Source organism: Hemibagrus wyckioides, linkage group LG19 (genome assembly GCF_019097595.1).
Source record: "Hemibagrus wyckioides isolate EC202008001 linkage group LG19, SWU_Hwy_1.0, whole genome shotgun sequence".
Classification (NCBI taxonomy): domain Eukaryota; kingdom Metazoa; phylum Chordata; class Actinopteri; order Siluriformes; family Bagridae; genus Hemibagrus; species Hemibagrus wyckioides.
Window position 1 is genome coordinate 17,222,277 of NC_080728.1, and position 22,306 is coordinate 17,244,582.

Genomic DNA, 22,306 nt, shown 5'->3' on the forward strand with positions numbered 1-22,306 from the left:
AGTTGGCGTTGCTTGGCGTTCCACTGATGCTAACAAGTTTTGAACAGCTCCTGGATATATGCGTAACTTAGCCGGTGTCCGGTTCTGTTCTGTTTGTTCACGCTGATGCAAATAATCTTAAAAAAAATCAATACTCGAGGTGCGGATTTGTAAGGGAGGGCATTAGTTTCCCGAGGTCCTTATTTAAATTACAGCAAGTAGTTAGTTAGGTATTTAAATTACAGCAAGCCCTACTCTCAGATCGATCGCTATAGAACATTAATCAAACCGATCTGACCAATCAGAGTTTAGGGGTTTGGATAAACAGCACTGAAAATAGCAGAATGATCGAACTTCTAATCAGCTGCTGTGCGCTATGGACAAGGGAAGATTTTTACTGCAGTACAGTTGTACCAGTCAAGCCACTAGAACCAGTCAGACAGTGCGGTGTGTGTGTGTGTGTTGATCAGTAGCCTCAGTACCAGGGGCCATGTCCTCCGTGACTAGGCTGTCTGTTATAGTGTTGGGTCGCTGCCAGTTGCACATAGTGCCCAGGGAGAAAACAACTCGCATGACAGTAATTCAATCACACACACACACCTGGTAGTTTCTGGTGCTTGTGGCTTGCTGCTATTTTCCTGTGTTAGTGATATGTTAAAGAGCACCCGGATGTACGTGGTTTCTGTCCCTGTTCTTGTTCAAGATGTTATCAGTAACTGCTGCCTCCTGCATCCTATCAGAGAATAAGCGGAATAATGTCACAGCTGAGTTTTGCTCTTCTTTATGATCCCAAAAGGTGTCCTGATTATAATCGATAACTTGCTAGACATTCTGGGAAGATTAAAGATGTAAAATTAACTTCAGCACGGATGATTCTGATCTGAAGGTGTGAGTTTGTTTTTGGACATGAGCAACTGGTGTATATCTACGCCCTCGGTCTAATACGGTTAATACAGTGCAGTGGAGAGTTGGATAAATGAAGTGGTCATATTTGTTGTCTCATATTCAGTGTCTTGTCTTGTAGCATGGTGCAGGCTGTGCTTCTCTCCAGCTGGTTTTGATATCTGTGCTGTCTGCCACTTCCATTCTCCTTTTTTTTTTTGTTCTTTTCATTATCTCTCTGCTTTGTGAAACTTTAAACCACGCAATCCTTCTGTTATGAAACTTGGACTGCAGTTTTTCTCCCCACACCCTTTCAGATTGTAAACAGATGTTCGGGTGCAAAGGCCAGAAAATCTGCAAAAAGTCAGATTTAATAGTCTGATCATAATGACTGAACATTTGTATGAATCAGATCACCCTGTGAGTACACCTGGTTTCTCTCTCTCTCTCTCTCTCTCTCTCTGTTTCATTCCTATTCTATCTGTCTCTATTTTTATTCCCTTCTTTCTCTGTCTGTCTATCTGTCAGTCTCACACACTCTGTATCTCTCTATCAGTCTCTGTCTTTACATCTCTCTCTATCTTCGCATCTCTCCCTCTCTCTGTTTCTCTCCCTCTCTTCCTGTTTCTCCACCCCTCTCACACAAGGCATGACATTTGCAATGGGATGAGGGAAGCAAAAACATTTGGCATTCTTTTCCATGACTCTGAAACTGAACCCTTACTTACTTTCTGCCAGTCACCTCTGACTGAATCTGTCTGCAGAGAAGTGGAGTAAGAGTCAGAAGGAGATAGCCCATCTTCTTCTGACTCATGATGATATTTTTATTCTCGCTCACTGCAGGGCTGGGAGGTGCTGCTCTTTGCCGGACACACCCTTACACACTCTGTGGTCATGGTGCCTAGGTGTGGAATGAACAGAATCCTCACAGACAAAGACCAACTCCTCCAACCCTCCCCTCGCCTTTGTCCTGCCTTCCTGTCTTTTCCTGTCTTTTCCTGTCAATGAGGAAAAGATGCAAAGCTGCCAGAGATTTTTTATATGATCATATCTTCTTGTTTGTTCATCATAATCATCATCATCCATAATTAAGCACTATTCATAATGTGACCAAATACAGATGAGAAGAAATGCTGATGGATGTAATTGCTTAAAAATGCCAAGTCATCTTTTTTGACTACACGAACTCATGTAGCAACATCATTTGCTTTATGTACACTCAGTGACACTTCATTAGAAACACCAATATTACTAATCACTCATGAAATCATCTAATCAAATCTAGCCAATCATGTGGTAGTAGTGCAATGCATAACATCACGCAGGCCAGCAGCCTCACTTAATGTCCACATCAACCATCTCCTTGACTTTGACTCTGTGGCATGATTGTTGGTGCCAGACAGGGCTGGTTTGAGTATTTCTATAACTGCTGATTTTCTGGGATTTTCACATAATCCTGCAAAAGTCTCTAGAGTTTACACAGAATGGTGCAATAAAGAAGAAAAAATATCATCCAGCGAGCAGCTGTTCTGTAGATGGAAATGACTTGTTGATGAGAGACATCACTGGAGTATGGCCATACTATATGGAGCTGACAGAAAGGCTGTACGCTAAGCTGAAGACCATGTCGGGTTCTATTTTTTCTCAGCCAAAAACAGAAAACTGAGGCTGTAGTGGACACAGGTTCACCAAAACCGGGTAGTTCAGGACAGGAGAAACATAGCCTGGTCTAATGAGTCTTGGTTATGGTACGATAAGAAATAAGCACCATGAACATCATGAATCCATTCTACCTCGTTTCAAACAGTCCAGGCCAGGCTGGTGGAGGTGGTGTAATGATGTGGGGAATGGTTTCTTGGCACACTTTAAGCCTCTTAATAGAACTAGAACTAAGGGCATGAAGCCTTTATTATCGCCACCCATACATTACAGCACAGTGGAATTCTTTTCTTCGCATACCCCAGCTGAGGAAGTTGGGGTCAGAGTGCAGGGGCAGCTGTGATACAGCACTCCTGGGGCAGAGAGGGCCCTGCTCACTTGCACAGTGGAGCTTGGTGGTGCTGGGGCTTGAATACCGATCCTCAGATCCACAACCCAGAGCCTTAACCACTTGAGCCACCACTGCCCCACTAATACTATTCAATCATCACTCGAATGGCACAGAATAATTATGCACTACATCACAAAGCACAAGTGATCTCATGAACATGATAATGAGGATCATCATGAGTTCAGTGTTCTTCACTGGTCTTTCACCGGATCTCAGTCCAAGAGAACACCTTTGGGATGTGGTACAACAGGAGATTTACAGTGTGAAAGTTTACCTGATAAATCTGCAGGACTAGCATGATGCACTCACATCAACATGGAGCAGAATCTCAAACAAACGTTTCCAACCTTGTGGAATCAGTGCCATGAAGGATTGAGGCTGTTTTGAGAGCAAAGGGAGTGAATAAAGTGCTGTGTGTGTGTGTATAGTACTAGCATTTGAATTCATTTAAAGTGTAAAGTCTGAACTAAAGACGAACCCATAGAGGCTTTTTAGCACCAAACATCTGTGGTGAAGAGTTTGATTTATTTTCTTTCTCGAAACATCACTCTGTATGGTCGGAGTTTATGATTTAATGCTACATAGTTCAGGAACAGAAACCCTTGCAGTCATGCTGTTGGAAGAAAATAATCAATGACAGGGTGGTGTGATGTGGCCTGACAGGAAGCAGAGTTCCTCTTAGTGCAGCAAAGTTAATTATTTTTCTAGGAAAGAACATCCTGAGGTTTTTATTTATTTATATAGATACTATTTACATTTCTCGGAAGCAAACAAATTCTTGTCATCACTTACTTCCTGCGTGCTGTTAACTGTCATTTTGTCACTGTCTTTCTTCATGTTAATAAGACAGAAAAATTGTTGTCTCGGATACAAATACCACCGAACAGACAGTTCTTTGATCAAGCGACTTTCCCGTATCGGAAGGATTAGAAACACAGATCCGTCTCGATGGCATGGTTGCTGCTGAGGTGTTTTTCTGAACACTCGGTAAAGACGAGAGCTTAAATACAGCAGGACAGGTCTGTCCACTTCCCTTCCCACTTCTCAAATCCCTGCTGGTCATGCAGATGGTCCCTCTGACAAACTCTATTAAGATTAAGCCCCTGGGATTGGCTCAAAGCTTCCTCTCGTTCAGCAGGAGTCCCGCCCACTTTCAGGGTGTCTACTAGTAGAGGAGCGTATTCGTGACAAATAATTATTTTTTATTAAAAGGCCAGGTAGTGGGTGGGAATGTGGGAGCAGGTTCTAAGTAGAAAACGGAAGTAAAATGGATTAGAAATTGTTCTCATCATTGTGTGATTAACAGTGTACTCCAAGCTGTGTGTGTGTGTGTGTGTGTGTGTGTGTGTGTGTGTGTGTGTGTGGGCAGACATTGTTTTGAAAGAATTGTGAATCTGTTTGTGAATATTGAAAGGATGATTAATAATAATGCTGCTGAGGATAATATGAATCTATCTATGCAAAGAGTCTATCTGTGTGCGTCTCTGTCTGTCTGTCTGTCTATCTATCTGTCTGTCTCTCTGTCTTTGTCTCTCTATCTGTCTGTCTGTCATCTATCTGTCTTGTAGTAAGTATAATCTAGTAAATAGCTGAAATGTTATAATGAATAAAATTAAATTATGGGATTGTCAGAATATCTTATAGTGTTAAAAATGCTTGAATTTTCATTCATTAAGATCTTTTGTTCTGTGATGTTGATTATGTGGAGAAAAACATGCTCATGTATGCAGCGCTACAACCCGAAATTACACAGTGGATTAAAACATGCTGGAGCATCCAGTCCTTTTGTTGGATTTTTCATTATGTTTGATATAACCAAATAGTTTAATATTAGTGTTCATTTTGTGTGATATGTTACATTAACAGGTTGCTAGGTTTCTACTTTATAAGACGAATTTCCCTACAGGTATTATGTGCTTGACGTAGGATTGGGTACCTTTCCCTTTTTTTACCGGTACCCAACGATACCTTTTTCTGTGCTTTACTGAAAATATTTACCCATAAATAGTAGGAAACTACTAGCGGCTTCATACTAAGGTTTCGTACATCTCACATTACATTAACGTTACTATGTGTTTAACATAAATAGCATGGTACGGAATTTCGATCTCTTAACTGACGCTAGAAAAATGCTGTTGACGGCAACCATCACTGTGAAAATGTCCTTTTCTCCAACAGCAACTTATGCGAACAACTTTAATGTGAATTGGTACTCTGTGGTACCGAAGTAATTCAGGCGGTACCCTAAGTTTGGTTAGGGTAAGTACCTAAGTAAGTTTGGTACCGAACCCTAGATTGACATTATTTATTCTGTGTTATATTATTGATGATTATAAATCATCTCTCTTTACAGATCTAATATAGCACACAGTCTTTTAAAAAGTTCTCTCCTGTCCCATCCAGTCTACTGACTCCTTCGTGTGAATTTTATAGTTTAATCCAGTAGTGCTTGAAGCTGCGCTTGCTTTGGGGCTTAACGTTGATTGATTATCTTGGAAAGCTTTTATGCACTCTCAGCTTGGAGATTTTTTCAGCCCCACCCTAAACAATCCCTGGAATGTCTCTGGAATCCTGTTTGAACGTATTCCAGCTTCCTTAGAGCGGGGTTCGTAACGTGTCTCTGCACAGGCACTCCGTTTCTAATAATCTCTTAATCCTGGATTGAATAAATGAACTCTGTAATATTTTAATAATTTGTTAAATTGAACAATAATAGGCATGTAAGAGTGTGTGTGTGTGGGGGGGGGTCATGATGGACTCCTAGTGAAAGAATCAGACCTTTGAGAAAACACACTTCATGTTACATGGTTCAATCAATCCAGAAATATTTGTTGGATGGATGGACTGTGGAATTGGCTTTAAAGGAAAATTTTCAGGAAAGTTGACCTCACTGAAAGTGTTTGATATTTGCCAGATATTTGGAGAGGATGCAGAACATGCACATGGTTTAATAATAATAAAAAAAAGAAAAGGGCTGACTTTATTGTCTTCTTTTCAGCGTCTTTTCATTAATAACTTTGTGCTGATGTTTTCCTGTTTTCTGGACTTCTCACTGTTATGGTAACATAAACACTAAACACCAGTAAACTTTCTGATTTCTGATAACAGTCAGATGCACTGAGGTTGTGTCCTGTTATAAAAGACACGAAATCTGGAATGAATTAATTTGGGCTAACAATCTTTGCACGTAAACAGTGTTGGTCAGCGGGAAAACGTTTCAATCTTATCGTCCTTTCACGCGATTGGTCCTATTGAATTGATCTGGATACGAATAGATTTATTCGTAAATCATTCATGCTGGTGTCTACACAAGAAATGTTATTATTTATGAAAGTGGAAATTCGGAAAAACTTTTGTATCCTACTCATGATCCTGAGTGAATTTTATGACTTGAGCAACTTCAAGACATAAAATTGGCATGGTTTACTTTTCATTTATATTTAATATATTGTCAATATAAATGTTTTTTTTTTTATTATTTATCATTACATAGCTTTAGTTGAACGACTTATCCAAAACAACTTTAAAAGAACTTTGTTGTTTTTTTCAAAAACTCATCCTAGTTCACTAGACCAGGGCCTGAGAGTACCATCAAGAATATTTAGTGAAAACTAGCTGTTTTTATTTATTTATGTATTTATTTATTTATTTTTGCTGTTAGTTAAGGAATATAAAACATAAAGAACGTGACCCAACAAAAAAACAATCATTCACTTCTGACAAAAGAAATGGAGGTGTATAAATGGAGAAGGGACCGGTCAGTCTGCTCAGAGCCATAAACCGTAAAAAGAAAATACACAGATGGAAGAGTTAGTGCTCACTTATTAATAGTATTATGTATTATAAAAATTTTTTATTGGCATATAAGTGAGTTGAACTGTCTTCCATGTCTGTTTTTAGGCTTTACCCTGAACAAACATTTACTGTTCTCATCTCTGTGTACTTGACCTCTTATGGAGTTTTGTGGGCGTCGCTAAATGCAAATGAGTTGATCATGCATCGTACCTTACAAGAGGTCAACATACACAGAGAAGTATGAAGACGGTCATCCTTTTCGAAACTTTTCTAATTTCCGGCGGAATTGTTTAGTTTGTTTTGGCTTACGCAAACATTTACACACAGCTTTACTGAAAGATTGATGGAGGTGTGTGAAAATCCATTTCCTTTCTGATGATGTGGCTGTCTCGGCCGGACGCATTGAAGGAGCTCATCACGGTGTGGAGCGTGCTGCTTTAGGTGAAGGGTCACTGCGGTTCTCGGAGGATGATGTTGCAAACATACCAGGAGTTCATCTGACACGCAGACATGATTGTGAAAGTCGTGTCATGATTATATTAATAGAAGCCTCAGTTTGCTTAATTTGCATCCCTGCGTGCATTCTGGGGATGAACAGACTTTTAACAACACTTAGACACCTGCTACATTCTATCAGAAATAATATACAGAAACAATGCACTGTACTAGGGCTGAGTGATATCAGTATTCTGATAAATATATTGTATATATTCATATTGGATGTAAGATGTCAATGCTGTATATGTTAGATAATCTCTATAGCAACTTTTGCCCAATAACCTTCTTCTTCTTCTTCTTCCTCCTCCTCTTCTTTTTTTTCTTCTTCTTCTTCCTCCTCCTCTCCTTCTTTTTCTTTTTCTTCTTCTTCTTCTTCTTCTTCTTCTTCTTCTTCTTCTTCTTCTTCACAAACCAAATAGAAAGACATGAATCTTGGTCATTAGGTTGTACCGTCCCTACCCGAGCAAGTCTGAGCCATCCTAATTGTGGCGCTGTTGTGCAAGTGTTTACATTTTGGCTCATATTTCAATAATTGTTGATGCAAAAAATTCCCTTTTTCCTCTCTTATACTGAATTTCGCTGTGCCCCACCCACTAAAATAATGGGTAATGTGTAATTTTAGTCTTCACTGAAATACTTAAAATACATGCCTACCATCAGCCAGTCGGCTTTCACACTAGCTAGTGTCTTGAAGTCTTGGTTTTTTATTGTTCTGTGTATCTTAGTAAGGACTGGCCACTAGGGGTGCTATTTGCCAGTGCTTGGAGCTCACTGCAGCTATATTTATCATTGGTTTTGGCGAACATGATCAATTGTTGCTGCTGCAGTCACGATGTTTCCTTTATGAAGTCTCTTATATGTATTATAGGAATGTTTTCCTTATTAACCCAGAAATCATCTGTTTGCATGTAACTTTAAATGGAAATAAAGGAAGTTAAGAGGAATTCTGTGCTAGAATAAAGGCTTTTGTAACCTTACGCTGTTATGTTTGTGCTGCTGTTGCTGACCTTTGTGTATTTTCATGCAGCTGTTCACACAAATATAATTAATAATCTGGTTATGATTTATTCATGATGTTGATCCTGGTCTCTGGAACGGACTCTACAGGAAGAGAGGATTTGATGTTGCTCCTGTCTGGCTTTCAGGGCCTGTGGTTAAAAAGATCTAAACGAAGCGATATCCAGGGACGTCTGTTTGTTTGTTTGTTTAAGAGAGACTGTGTAAATTGGTGCCGTTAGCGTTTCATGTTAAAGCGTTAACACGTTCGGAGGAAGATGAGCAAACACGGACAGGGGAAGCGTCTCCTCCTCTTTCTACATGTGTTACGTACTTGTGTAAGAGCGTGTCGAAGATTATAAAAGCTCTGAGTTTAAAGCATCTCAGTTTGGTTACAACAAAACTCCCATAACCACCCACTCTTCTGCCCTTGAGAAGGTTTATTTAGGTTCCTGTTATAGCTACGGGTCTTGAGTGTCTCGGGTGGAAATTTCCGGTGAATTCCTTCGCTCTCCTTTCGCCTTCTGCTCAGCAGCCTTGTGGTTTGGCATTCCTTAAACACATTTCATGTGTGGGCGCTGGCCTGGCACAATCCTGTCCGTCCACAAAAAAAGGAGATATTCAGAGAATGAAGGAACAAGAGAAGGAGAACAGGGTGAGAAAGAGAGCTGAAGCATTATACATTACTTAGGAATCAGCCAGAGACAGGGTTTTAATGGTTTTAATACTGGTTTAATAACACTAATATAAACTACTTAGCAAAACCAGTAATGAATAGCGTGTAGGCAAAATGTTCTTGTATGCTGTTAAGTTTTAAGAAAAGTGAGAAAAATTTCCCTGCCAACAAATACTAGCAAATCTGAAATGTACAAAGAGTTTAGAAGGAAAGATGTGTGAGTAAGGTGTTTGGGCCATCATGAGCCTCCAGAACATCTTGACTGCATCGATTTCACACGTCTGCAAAGTCTCATAGGTGTTCAATTGAGCATATTATTTACATTATTTTTCATCTTCATCAAACTGAGTGAGCCCTCGTCATCTGTGGATGTGGGTGGAGTCGTGGACAAGGTGATCTATTAGAAGAACTGCAGTATTGTGCAGCAATGTTTCAGTCTTAAGAGACGAGTTGTAAATATAATTCTCTCCCTGTTTGTAAAAAAAAAAAAAAAAAAAAAAAAAAAAAAAAAAAAAAAAAGCTTGTTCTTCAGTGATGAAGGAGCCAAAACTCCCACGATTTTACTAAATATTTGTATACACAGTAAAACATGTTATTTTCTACATCCTCATACAGTTTTAATGAGAGGAATACCCTCCTGACGTGGGAATACTTGACCTACCGTTATTTATGCATCTCTAAACCTGTCATCGTTTCCCAGATCCAATTCTGTTACGAGATCACGGCGTCATCCGGCAGTAATGAGGAAGAATCAGCGTCCAGCAGTGTGTCGGGAGGGTTTGGGGAAGGCAGGGGGCCTCCATCTGTTCTTTAGTTAAATGTCATCCTCTGGAGCCCTGAGGAGAGACAGAAAAAACGGAGGTAGAGCCTGAGGAGGGGTGGAGCCGGGGCAGAGGCACGGGAAAGAAGGAACGAAGGAAATGATCAAACATCGAAGAGATGGAGTGATGACATAACCAAGCAAAAAGTAGTGAAAGGGCAGAGAGCCAGTGAAACAGATTTTGAGAGAATCGAGGTTGTGCAAGCCCACACTTGTACAGAATTTTTTTTCCTCCAGGAGAGGGAGAAGAAGTAGTACATGTCCTTATATCATTTCTCGCTGTAATATTCAAAGCTGGAGAGCTGAAACTCTGGGTGCAGCAGGAGATTTTAAGGATTGGTTGATAAACCATTTTTTATATGATGCAGATTTCAGAGATTTTGGGTATCAAAAGATTTTCGGACACATATCACATTGCTTCAGTGTTTAACAGGACGCCTCATAAGTCCTGCATTGTGTATCAGCCGATAACGGCACACAGCCAGTATTTATTTATTTATTTTTTAAAACAACTAAGCTAATTTATTTTCCGAATCCAAACCAATGTCATATTTTCTACATTATTGGGATCCATCATTTCTTGCAGGTTTCAGCCCATACTATGTTTCACAGATTCTGTTTCTTGACTCCTGAGTCGATATTCAGTATCAGAAATCAGAACAGTGCCATCTCAGGTTTTTCACCATGTTGTTGATCCGTTTCTAGTTTGCGGTTCTCTACACCGTGTAATTCAGCAAGATCTTGGTCCTGTATGACTGCAGATAACCATGCTGGAGTGTGACAAGATGACAGCAGATTAGACAGTCAATACCCAGTAGTGATTCTGTGTTGAAAACCAAACTGATTCCCTGCAGATGACAATTTTATATCCTTCACGTCAACATTAATATACTGGAGTATAGTTAGTTGATCTGTCTGTTGTGACACACTGCCAGACATGGTGGCTGGCATTGACTGGGTTTCTTTTGCCATATCAAATGTGATAATACCTTTCTGTCTCTCTGAAACATGCTTCATTGGACCCATCAGCTGCTCCGAAGCTCTGGAAAACACCTGATGCAACTATGTGCCACTGTGCAGTGCTGCTGTGGATGAGTTTTTGTCCATGGAGCTTAATGGCACTTTCTCTCTCTCACACACTCACACACACACACACACAGACACAGTGGTTTTGAGCTATTGAGTGGTAGTTGAAGTGGTTATGGTGTTTCTGGATTATTTATCAGAAGATCGGGGTTCAAGCCCCAGCACCGCCAAGCTGCCACTGTTGAGCCCTTGAGCAAGACCCCCAATACCTCCTGCTCCAGGGGCACTGCATCATAATTGGCTGACCCTGCGCTCTGACCCCAAACCTTCACTGTGCACTAATATACACCGATCAGGCATCACATTATGACCACCTGCCTAATATTGTGTTGGTTCCCCTCTTGCTGGCAAAACAGCCTTGACCCGTCGAGGCATGGACTCCACTAGATCCCTGAAGGTGTGCTGTGGTATCTGGCACCAAGATGTTAGCAGCAGATCCTTTAAGCCTTGTAAGTTGCGAGGTGGGGTCTTCATGGATCAGACTTGTTTGTCCAGCACATCCCACAGATACTCGATTGGATGGAGATCTGGGGAATTTGGAGGCCAAGTCAACAGCTCAAACTCGTTGTGCTCATCAAACCGTTCCTGAACCATTTTTGCTTTGTGACACGGCGCATTATCCTGCTATCAAAGTAACCGCTGTCAAAGTAACATCCACATGGATGGCAGAACCCAAGGTTTCCCAGCAGAACATTGCCCAAAGCATGACACTGCCTCCGCCAGCTTGCCTCCTTCCCACAGTGCATCATGGTGCTGTGTGTTCCCCAGGTAAGTGACGCACTTGGCCATCTACGTGACGTAAAAGAATACGTGAATCATCAGACCAGGCCACCTTCTTCCATTGCTCCGTGGTTTACCTCTGATGCTCCTGTGCCTGTTGTTGGTGCTTTCAGTGGTGCACTGGGGTCAGCATGGGCACCCCCATTATACTGTGATCCACTATGTATTCTGACATCTTTCTATCAGAACCAGCATTAACTTCTTCAGCAGTTTGAGCAACAGTAGCTTGTCTGTTGGATCGGATCACACGGGCCAGCCTTCACTCCCCACGTACATCAATGAGCCTTGACCACCCATGACCCTGTCGCCGGTTCACCACTGTTCCTTCCTTGGACCACTTTTGGTTAGATACAGACCACTTTAGAGTGCTTACAGTTAGAATAAGAATCAGAGTGAACTTGATCCGTTTTGTTTGGTTTCACACAGAACATAAATGCACACAAGGGGGAAAAAGTTCTATGATTGGTGTGTAAGACTGAAAGCATACTCATAACACTTTTATTGATTTCATAATAAAAAAACCTTTCCCAAGCGTGTGTAGAAATCACAAAAATCACCTGAGTGAAAAGAGCACTGAGTCAGCGCCAAAGGAGAGATTAGAAAGTTCTAGCAATAACTAATTGTAAATGTTTTGTGTGTTATTTTATCTTCCAGCATTTATTCTCACCAAATCTCCAGAGCACACGGCATATCTGTAGCTCGGTTAAGCAGCTCACATTCCGACAAAAAACAAAATTCTGCAGCCCAGACACTCTATTATTTCTCTCCAGAGTTGAATCACTTTCTTACTGCAAATGAACCATGTTAGAATTTAATTAGTAAACACTGCACATGTAACAGCTCTCTGAGACAATAATGCCTCATTCAACTTTACTCAGAAATAAGAATTTCTCAAGGAATTGCAGTATTTTTGCATTTGAGCTAAGTGGGGAGAAAAACATGGACGTTTTTGCATTTGCTTTACGTTTACTACTATAATAAAAAATAATAATAATAACAGATGATAAACACTGAGGATAGAAAGAGAATTTAATAAAAATTAAAATTAATTTTTCTGTAAAAGAAAATCTTCAAAAGAGGTGAGGATCTACTTAATAATGTTGTTCAGTATTGACGTGTGCATCCTTATTTAACACACACACACACACACACTCGCTCGCACACACACACACTCGCACACACACTCGCACTCTAGCCCACACTCATGTCATGCCCCTATCACAGTGTGTGCACTTCATACTGCTTCTATTTTGAGCGTTACTCAAGGATATATTCTTTCTCTCTCACACACACACACACACACACACACACACCTCTCAGTATTTCCACTTCTCCACTTCTGACCCCGCACCGTCTCTTCTGCCTCGTCACGATAACAACGCTGCACTCCCTCAAGCCCAGTGACGACACCCTGCCACTCTGACTCTGTTCATTCAACACACACACACGATTCATGAAGGTCTTAAAATCAGTTCATCTCTTCTCTGTCTGCATAAAAAATCTTTATATTAATCTCTTTCCGCTCTCTCTCTCTCTCTCTTCTTCCGATTCACCAACTCCCCCTCCTCCCTCTCTCTCTTTCCCACATGCACAGTCCTACTTTCTTCCTCTTGAGCAGTCATGTTTCTTCAGGTTGTCTTCGGGAATGGCGCTGCTCGTCTCTAAAGCTCCGTGATTGTTGTGTCTCACGGAGAAAAGTTTCTTTTTTTGTGATGGTGGTGTTCCCAATACTGAAACCGATGCCTTCTTGATTCCTTTATCCTTGACCTGGAAATCTCCTTCATCCCGTATCTTTACAATAAACATATTTAATTAGACATAAGATAACAGGATACTCTAATACAACTTTAATTAAATAAGACAAAAGGCCAAGAAAAGAAATGTGCATTTAAGAAATAGACTGAAGCAGCACTGTTTGTGTTCACACTGTGTTCCCCAAAAATATGGATTTAATATGTTGTGTTCATCATGTCATTGGAAAGCAAACTCACTTCTGTATATTAAGGATGCAAATACGTTTATGCTTAATTTCTCCTTCTCTGCCTGCATTCTTTACTTGCATCATCAGAGGGCACATGTAAGAGGTGAGGGGGAAAAAACAAGGAGGCACAGTTGAAGAAATCACTTTCCTGCGGTATCTCAGGGCTAGACTGGTCAGCTAATGGGATGGCAGGAGGACGGAGGAGGGTGTGTATACTCGGGTGTATTCATAGATGGTGTCATATAATGGTTTCGAAGTGTACCTTGTGTTTAGGCATTTATTATTTTACACACATTATAATAATTGTTTACACCTACATGTTTGTGCTAAATAAGATGATATAGAACTTTATTAATCCCGAAGGAAATTCTTTTGTGCTGAGACTGCTTCAGATAACAAGAAAAATAAATTGAAATAACAATCTAATTTTATTCAGAAGTACATTCTTGTACTTTGGCACAATGGAAAAGTTTTCATCGTCGTTCTTAAAATAGTCCATGCTGTCTGAGTAAGAAGGGCATGCTCTCTTTTTGCTGTCAGTCACAGGAAGACTAGCCAATCAGGGACGTATGTGAGCTCATGTACACTATATTGCCAGAGGTTTTTGGACACCGCTCCAAATCATTGAATTGAGGTGTTCCAATCACTTCCATGGCCACAGGCGGTGTGGGGTTGGGTTTGATCACTTAGTTCCAGTGAAAGGAACTCTTAATGCTTCAGCTTCATACCAAGACATTTTGGACAATTTCATGCCTCAAACTTTGTGGGAACAATTTGGGGATGACCCCTTCCTGTTCCAACATGACTGTACACCAGTGCACAAAGCAAGGTCCATAAAGACATGGATGAGAGAGTTTGGTGTGGAGGAACTTCACAGAGTCCACAGAGAGAACACCTTTGGATGAATTAGAGTGGAGACTGTGAGCCAGACCTTCTCCTTCAGCATGTGCCTGACCTCACAAATGTGCTTCTAGAGGAATGGTCAAAAATTCCCATAAACACACTCCTAAACCTTGTGGAAAGTCTTCCCAGAAGAGTTGAAGCTGTTATAGCTGCAAAGGGCGGGACAACTCCATATTAAACTGTGATGCAGCATGAGCAGCGGTTCAGAAAAGATGCTTTTGGTTGGCTTCAGGTGTTTTTGAGGAAACGTGTGCTAGCCTTCACCCTGTCTGTGAAGGTTTGGGTAAAAAGCCCCAAAATTCAAGATTACTATTGTGTTGTTTCTACTTCCTTATACAGTCTGAAGCAAAATCTGAGCAAGCTTTTAATTTGACAAATATAATGCTTATAATCAAACCTTATGAATGTAGATATTGTGTGACCTCTTAGACTCCGTAGACCCAAATAAAATGTATATCATTAACCCCATAGTATGTAGACCGTTAAGATCAGGGGTGTTACTTGTTTTCAACACGAGTCACCAGATTAATTACATTACATTTAATCATCTATTTCACCAGCACTGCTATAGTATGATCACCTTCTCCAGGTCCATATAATCAAAACCTCCTCTCACACCACTGTGTAAAAATCATTGGACTTGCTTCATGATGATGTTTTGGTGCGGCTCTGAGCTGACCCCTAGTGGACTTGTAATTCTCTGTGTGCACATAAGGTACGCAGGCGAGCATGCTCAGTGTCATCCTACTCATCAAACAGATAAGCATTTAAAAGGTGTTGAATATCGTAGTGAGTTGTTTATTGCCATTCAGGAGAGGTTATAAGAGTGGGGGCGGGGCTGAGAGTGTTCGTGTATGCACTTCTACACCATGTGTGTGAACGTGTTAGAAGTGATGTCCTGCTTCATCTGATTCAAATGTCTTTAACATCATGACTCATAGCATGTTTCATAACCTACAGAGGAGTGAGTGAGCTGTGCCTGGCCTTGTTCTGCTCTTCTCACACAGTCTCTCTCTCTGTCTCTCTCTTCCTCTCTCCCCCCTCTCTCTTTCCTTTTCTCTCTCTCTCCCTCTCTCTCTTTCTCCCCCCGTCTCTCTCTGCCTCCCCCCCCTCTGCCTCTCTCTCTCTCTCTCTTCCTCACACCCCTCTCTCTTTCCTTTTCTCTCTCTTCCTCTCTCTCTTTCTCCCCTCCTCTATCTCTCTCTGCCTCCCCCCCTCTCTCTGCCTCTCTCTCTGTCTCTCTCTCTGTCTCTCTCTCTGTCTCTCTCTCTGTCTCTCTCTCTGTCTCTCTCTCTCTCTCTCTCGCCCCCCCTTCTCCCCATCTCTCTCTCTCTCTCCCTTCTATCTCTCTCTAATTATCTCCCCCCATCTCTCTCTGCCCCCCCCTCTCTCTCCCTTCTCTCTCTCTCTGCCTCCCCCCATCTCTCTCTGCCCCCCCCATCTCTCTCTGCCCCCCCCCCCCACACACACACACACACACACCCATACACACGTCCATACACACCATTAGAGATGAGGGATTCACACCTGATGCTGTGACAGAAAGACACTGTAGAGATGTCTGACAGATCATGAGAAAAGTATTTTATTACTAGAAAACTCACTCACACACACTCTCTCTCTCTCACTCTCTCTCTCTCTGTCTCTGTCTCTTGGTCTCTCTCGGTCACTGTCTCTGTGTCTCACACACACACACACACTTTGAGATAAGAGTAGCAGGGTGAGATGCATGAATAATGCAGATTCCAGTCTCCATGGTGCCATTAAAGAAGCACAGAGGACTGGAGTTAATACTTACAGGCGGTATACCTATACCTCTCTCTCTCTCTCTCTCTCTCTCTCTCTATGTGTGTAATTGTACAGGCTTATTTTTTGATCCCCCCTCTGTTTTTTCTGCCCCCCCACTGCTTGTTGTGTGGTGTTGGTGTATTTCTTGTAAGGCCTGCGGAGCTGCCGTTATTATCAGAAATAGGACAGAAACGCTTTGCATCGTGACTCAACGTCTCTGATTCTATGCATCAATGAGCATAAATCATCCTGTGACACGCTGTCTTCTGTTTGTGCTTCTCTCAGTCTGTTTATCCTTCCTGACAGCAAGCCTTCTGTTTCGTCTTAATCTGCCCACTGGTCAGAACTTGTTTTCATTTTTAGTGTGGGTTTAATTTCACTGGGTTCATCTCTTGTATTTCCTGAAGATCTATTCTGTTCCCTCGTTCAGTCTCTTTTGTTCAGGTTGGTACTCAAAAGTGAAAGATGCTTCAGGGTCAGGTGTTTAGGCTGAACAGAGGAAAAGAACAGACGGAGGGAGATGACCCGAGAGCCGGATGGCGCTTATCGCCTGTTTGGTAGCCATTACGTTGAGGAAGACCCGACGTCGCCATGGTGATGCCAGCTGGTGCTTTCACATGTCACTTTCAGTTCCTCTCCATTTGCATCTCTGCTCTGTGACACGAGTCAAAGTTTATGGCCCAGGTCTAATGCTCCATGAGGACAATTACTTCACTAAGCTGCAAAGTGGACCAGCTAGTTTGGGATGTCAGGAGAGACTTCCTCTGAGCATTATGGAGTGCATGTGCACTTCAACGTACAGTATATACTGTACAGTCTAGACAGATATTTCTTTTCTTTATGACTAAATTTTGAGCTAAAATGTTTGAACATTAACATTAAGTACACAAATATTAGTTACTTTATCACTGATTTGTTGTCTTTCCAGCAATAAAGTCATTCTGTTTGTCCAGGCCCTTTATTACGCGTGTGTGTGTGTGCGCGTGCATGAGTAAACCTTTCTCTTTATCTTATCTGCTGTTGCCTAGCAATGACATGGCCTGTGGCATGGCAGGGACAGAAGCCACTCTGTACCATAGAGAACCCTCTGTGTCACATGGTTTCAACTCTCAGGACTAATTCTTTTATTTATTTATTTATGTTTTATTGGATTATTATTTTTTAAGTTTCACAGGCTGGTTGCTTGTATGTTTAGGGCACTGCGCAATATTTATCATCGACACAGTTCTGTTTAGCTTCAAGATGCAACAAAGTTAAAGAAACAACTTGATGTACTTTTATATACATTGTCAGAGTTATTTTTGGGATATCCTAACATGCTTTGTAAGTCAGGAAGATCAGTGATGCATAAAAGTGCAGATTAAAATGTAGCGCACACCGTGACGTGGATCGGGTTATCTCAAGGGGAAGTCAGTTTAAACCTCACCCTAAACCGCAGAAGTGTCGACTAGCTCAGAATGATGAATTTTACAGTCAGTTGTGTGATGTCTGGTTAAGGTGTTGGAATACTGATCAGATGGTTGTGTGTTCGAATCCCAGGTCCACCAAGCTGGGCCCCTGAGCAAGGCCCTTACCCCTCAATTGCTCAGTTGTATAAAATGCGATACAGTGTACTCTGGATAAGAGCATCTGCCAAATGCCACAAATGTGTAAATGTTAGTTCTCAGCTCTGTGTGTAGTGTCTGTAAACTGAACTTTTTCTCTCGCCGTCTCTCTCAGCACCTCCAGATGACCATCCAGGCTCTCCAGGATGAGCTGCGCATCCAGCGTGACCTTAACCAGCTCTTCCAGCAGGACTGCAGCGGGGCGCGGCCTGGGGAACCGTTCTCTGCTGAGCTCACCGAGGAGAACTTCCACCGGCTGCACGGCGAACACGAAAGGCAAGCCAAAGAGCTGTTCCTCCTGAGGAAGACTCTGGAGGAGATGGAGCTGCGCATCGACACGCAGAAACAGACACTCAACGCTCGGGACGAGTCCATCAAGAAACTGCTGGAGATGCTGCAGAGCAAAGGTCTGTCTGCTAAAGCCAGCGAGGAGGAGCACGAGCGCACGCGGCGCCTCGCAGAGGCCGAGATGCACATCCACCATCTGGAAAGTCTGCTGGAGCAGAGGGACAAGGAGACGAGCGCACTCAGGGAGGTGAGACCCTTTAACACGCATTAGCATTGAAATTAGCATAAACACAGCATGAGCGTTATTGTTGAAGTCCTCTCTCACCATCACTTTGTTCGCTTTGACTGTTTTATGCCAGTCTTTGAACAGTGTTAGACAGATTGAAGGCATTGAACATTAGTTGCTATAGAAACCGGAGAGATGGAGGAGGACAGTGATGAAAAGAGACGGATGTTGCCAAAATTTGTTAATTCAGTTCAGGACAGATTTGTCACATTCACTGGTGCAAATTCCCACTGAGCTTAAAACCACTGAGTGTTTGATTGTATTTTTTTTTCCAATATATTGCAAATATCTCCATCTGCAATATCCTGTGTAGTATTCTACTGGCCACTGTACAAAAACACTTCACGTGTCTGTCCCATCTACCTCCTTGTCTCTGTCTTTCCTGCTTATTTTCTGGAAAGTTCTACATATTTTGTCTGGAGGTTTATCCCGTGACGTCTTCATGCTGATTTTGCAGCAGCTCCTGAAACATAAACTCTGAAACCACTGGGAAAACTTGCTTCCTTAAATCTAAACCAGCAGCTCTTCACATCTGAACACGTCTTTCCTTCACTCTGCTCTCTCTGTACTACAGCCAGAAAACTTTTCTTCAACACTGCAGCTGTTTGAGAACACTGACACTCAGTGGTGAAAAGCGGAACTGCAGGAATGTGTAACGTAATAAAGTCAGGTTCAAGTCCTGATCCCCTAAAATCACAGTCAGCCTGAGGAACTGCTCGGAGTATACACAGAATTAATATGTATGGAGGGAAAAAAATCTTCACTTATATCATAAAATAAGCTTTTAATCCTGAATGAGAAGAGAGATTTATTTGAAATATTTCAATCTGATTTACTTATGGTGTATTAATGCTAAAGTGCAAAACAGTTATTTGTTAATAATAGTATAAACTTAAAGTTTAACATAACAAATACAGCTATTTATACTTTCAGGAAAATGCAGAAAATGAAAAAGAATAGCAGTTTAAAAAAATAATCTGGTAATTTAGTGACAAAGTGGTTACGACAAATGAACAAATGAATGTTTTTAATCCAGGATTTGCACGTTTTCCTACACACACACACACACACACAGTGTGTGTAATCCGTTATATATTATGTTTTAGACCCGGGGTATACCATATATATATATATATATATATATATATATATATATATATATATATATATATATATATATATATATATATATATATATATGAAATACAGAGAGGTAAAGAAGGACTTGCTGAAACCTGGACCTAGCTTCAGTGTTAGCATGAGTGTTGGGATGATGTGTGATGATGAAGTGAATGTCGGTGGAGGAAAGCATCCTGTTCAAAAGACTCCACCTTCTCCTGACGCTTGTCTCTTCTTCCTCTCTTCCTGTCTGATCCTTCCTCAGGAGCTCCATCGACGCTACGAAGGAGCGCCTGATTCTGCCAAGACCAAAGCCCTACAGACCGTCATCGAGATGAAGGCAAGTGTGTGTGTGTGTGTGTCAGTCTATGTGTGTCATCTATCATCCTAATTTTCCCCCAAATACAAGCTGAATTTGGACTTGCATTTGTTTTTCTTTTATTGATTAAAAAAAGCATTTTCACATGACAGACAGCTCTTCCTCTCCTTCACCATTTAACATTAATGAGATGTCAGAGTTTCTGTTTTATCACATGTTTGACACAGCATGTGAAACACAATCTCTTTAAAAACTTTGACACTCTTCCTCGTAGTGAAGCTCACTCACCGACCTGCAGCCGCTTACCAAAAATGATGCTGGACGAGCGGTGGTCATCTCGGGGGTCACAATAAAGACAGACTTTGACTCCAAAAGAAAAAAAATCCACCCTTAAAGGCTTGCATTTTAATTGTTATACAGAAATGTATGTCTTTAGTGGTCTAAATGAGTCCTGGTTAACGGTTTTCTATATTAACTACAGTGTTATTCAGTGCCCTGCTGGCTTAATCTTCAAGGAGATTTAGCCCTCACTTCATCTCTAATTAAAGAGAGCAATGCAGCGGTGCTTTAGTCTGTCCAGCTCTCTCATCTCCTCCTCTGTACACACTGCTCAAAAAGATTAGCTTCCAAAGCTTAAACTTTCATGCTAATAATGCCATCATCTCATAGAAATTTAACCAGCTGAGCCGAGTCATTAGGTATGCTGCGCTAGTATATCTGGAATATTTACAATCTACATCTCTCTCTCTCTCTCTCTCTCTCTCTCTCTATCCTTTGCAGGATGCTAAGATCAGTTCTCTAGAGCGCAGTCTGAGGGATCTGGAGGAGGAGGTGCAGATGCTGAAGTCCAACGGAGCTCTAAGCACAGAGGAGAGAGAGGAGGAGATGAAGCAGATGGAGGTCTATCGCAGTCACTCCAAATTCATGAAGAATAAGGTAACCACCCAACGCCTCCACTTTAAAGGACAACACTGTAAGATCGTAACACACAATCGCAGTATTTTCAGGAGCGTAAACACTTCACACTCTTTCTCACATCACTCAGAGTTTGTTTTATGATCACCGTCTTTCACTGCTAACAGTTTGCTCTAACACTCTGGCTCTCACAAGTCAGGTCTGTGATCTACAGCCATGGGAACGTTTTTAATTTATTACTGTTTTACTGTATTGATAACCTGACATCTGTAGAGATCTTTATGAACTGCTGTGAAGTGGTTCTACATGTTATAGCTGTTCATTTGAATTAAATTAGTTTGATAGAGTGCAGATAATGCCTATATTTGTAATACATTTCAGAAAAATGATGTTTATTTGCTGCTATTCCACTTTGGGCTTTGTGTGGAAAAATTACGAATAAATTTTATTGATGTGAATAACACAAAGATCTAATACCCACCATCCAAATTGGTCTGGTAAGAGAATATAGAATAAGTAAATTTGATATGATTCTGTAACAAATGGGGAAATAGAAAAAGAACTTTTTTAGAATCTGAAATGTTTGCATATATATAAAAAAAATGTATTAAATATATGTAATAAGTTTACAGTGGAAGTGATTTGGTGTGTAAAAGCTGCGGATTTGTGTATATTGTGTAAGTGCTCAGTAGTTTTTTATAGAGTTTAATATTATCTGTATGTGATAGATGTATAATAAATGTCTAAAGAAATCAGTGCTGAGATATTTTAGAAGGAAAAAAGTCCCTGGCTGCAAACCTTTTGAGACTGAACCGTTTGATCTGTTGTATAATATCTGTGTGATATCAGTTTCTTGCTGCCTTCGAATTAATTGAATTGAGCTTTTTAACAACCGACTCCTTTATTTTAGTGCACTCTGACTAAACAACGCCTTCCTCTTTCCTGCATGGTTGGAATGCTGATCGGTCGGCACACTCTGCGCACGTTTAAGACCTCGAACCCGTGACCTGCATGTCGACTGGTCACATGCAGAGTGAAGGTTGCGTTGCTTTTAGGAATGCTGTCGGTGGTTGTTGCAGTAACGCCGGCCTCTCCTGACAGGTAGAGCAGCTGAAGGAGGAGCTGTCTCAGAGCGAGGCCCAGGCCGAGGAGCTGAGAAAGCGAACGGCTGAGCTGCAGCGGGAGCTCTCTGCAGTAAGACACACGGAGAGGCAGCTTAGAGCACACACTGCCCTGCTTTCCTCACCACAGAGAGAACAGGACACTCGTTAGTCCTCATGGAAACGCACCCTCACGTCCCTTTCTAATAGTTCTAGACTATTTTTCCACTGCATGAAGCACTGGAAGCTTTTAATTTGGTATTGATTGATTTTATTTTAAATTTGGGTATGCTTCACTACAGGAAATATATATATATCTAATTAATAAAACATTTTCAGGTTTTATTATAGGAGAATAGAGTTCCTATAATTTTATCTATCTATCTATCTATCTATCTATCTATCTATCTATCTATCTATCTATCTATCTATCTATCTATC

General features: G+C 41.2%; 1 protein-coding gene and 1 long non-coding RNA gene across 10 annotated transcripts in view; one reads left to right on the plus strand and one right to left on the minus strand.

Moving 5' to 3' along the window:
* Window positions 1-22,306, plus strand: part of erc1b (ELKS/RAB6-interacting/CAST family member 1b) — a 199,263-nt gene that overhangs the window by 13,628 nt on the left and 163,329 nt on the right. For 5 of the 9 annotated variants that reach the window (XM_058416753.1, XM_058416745.1, XM_058416746.1 and 2 more), the window contains exons 3-6: window positions 17,954-18,373; window positions 19,797-19,871; window positions 20,631-20,786; window positions 21,867-21,959. In XM_058416753.1, the coding sequence (XP_058272736.1) occupies window positions 17,954-18,373; window positions 19,797-19,871; window positions 20,631-20,786; window positions 21,867-21,959 (744 nt within the window). The remainder of the gene's footprint in view (window positions 1-17,953; window positions 18,374-19,796; window positions 19,872-20,630; window positions 20,787-21,866; window positions 21,960-22,306) is intronic. The other 4 variants (XM_058416749.1, XM_058416750.1, XM_058416754.1 and 1 more) reach the window with 1 other exon arrangement.
* On the minus strand, window positions 8,415-9,876 carry LOC131369865 (uncharacterized). Its single transcript, XR_009207343.1, has 2 exons — window positions 9,538-9,876; window positions 8,415-8,794 (listed from the first exon to the last, which is right to left on the minus strand). It is a non-coding gene; the product is annotated as an uncharacterized LOC131369865 (long non-coding RNA).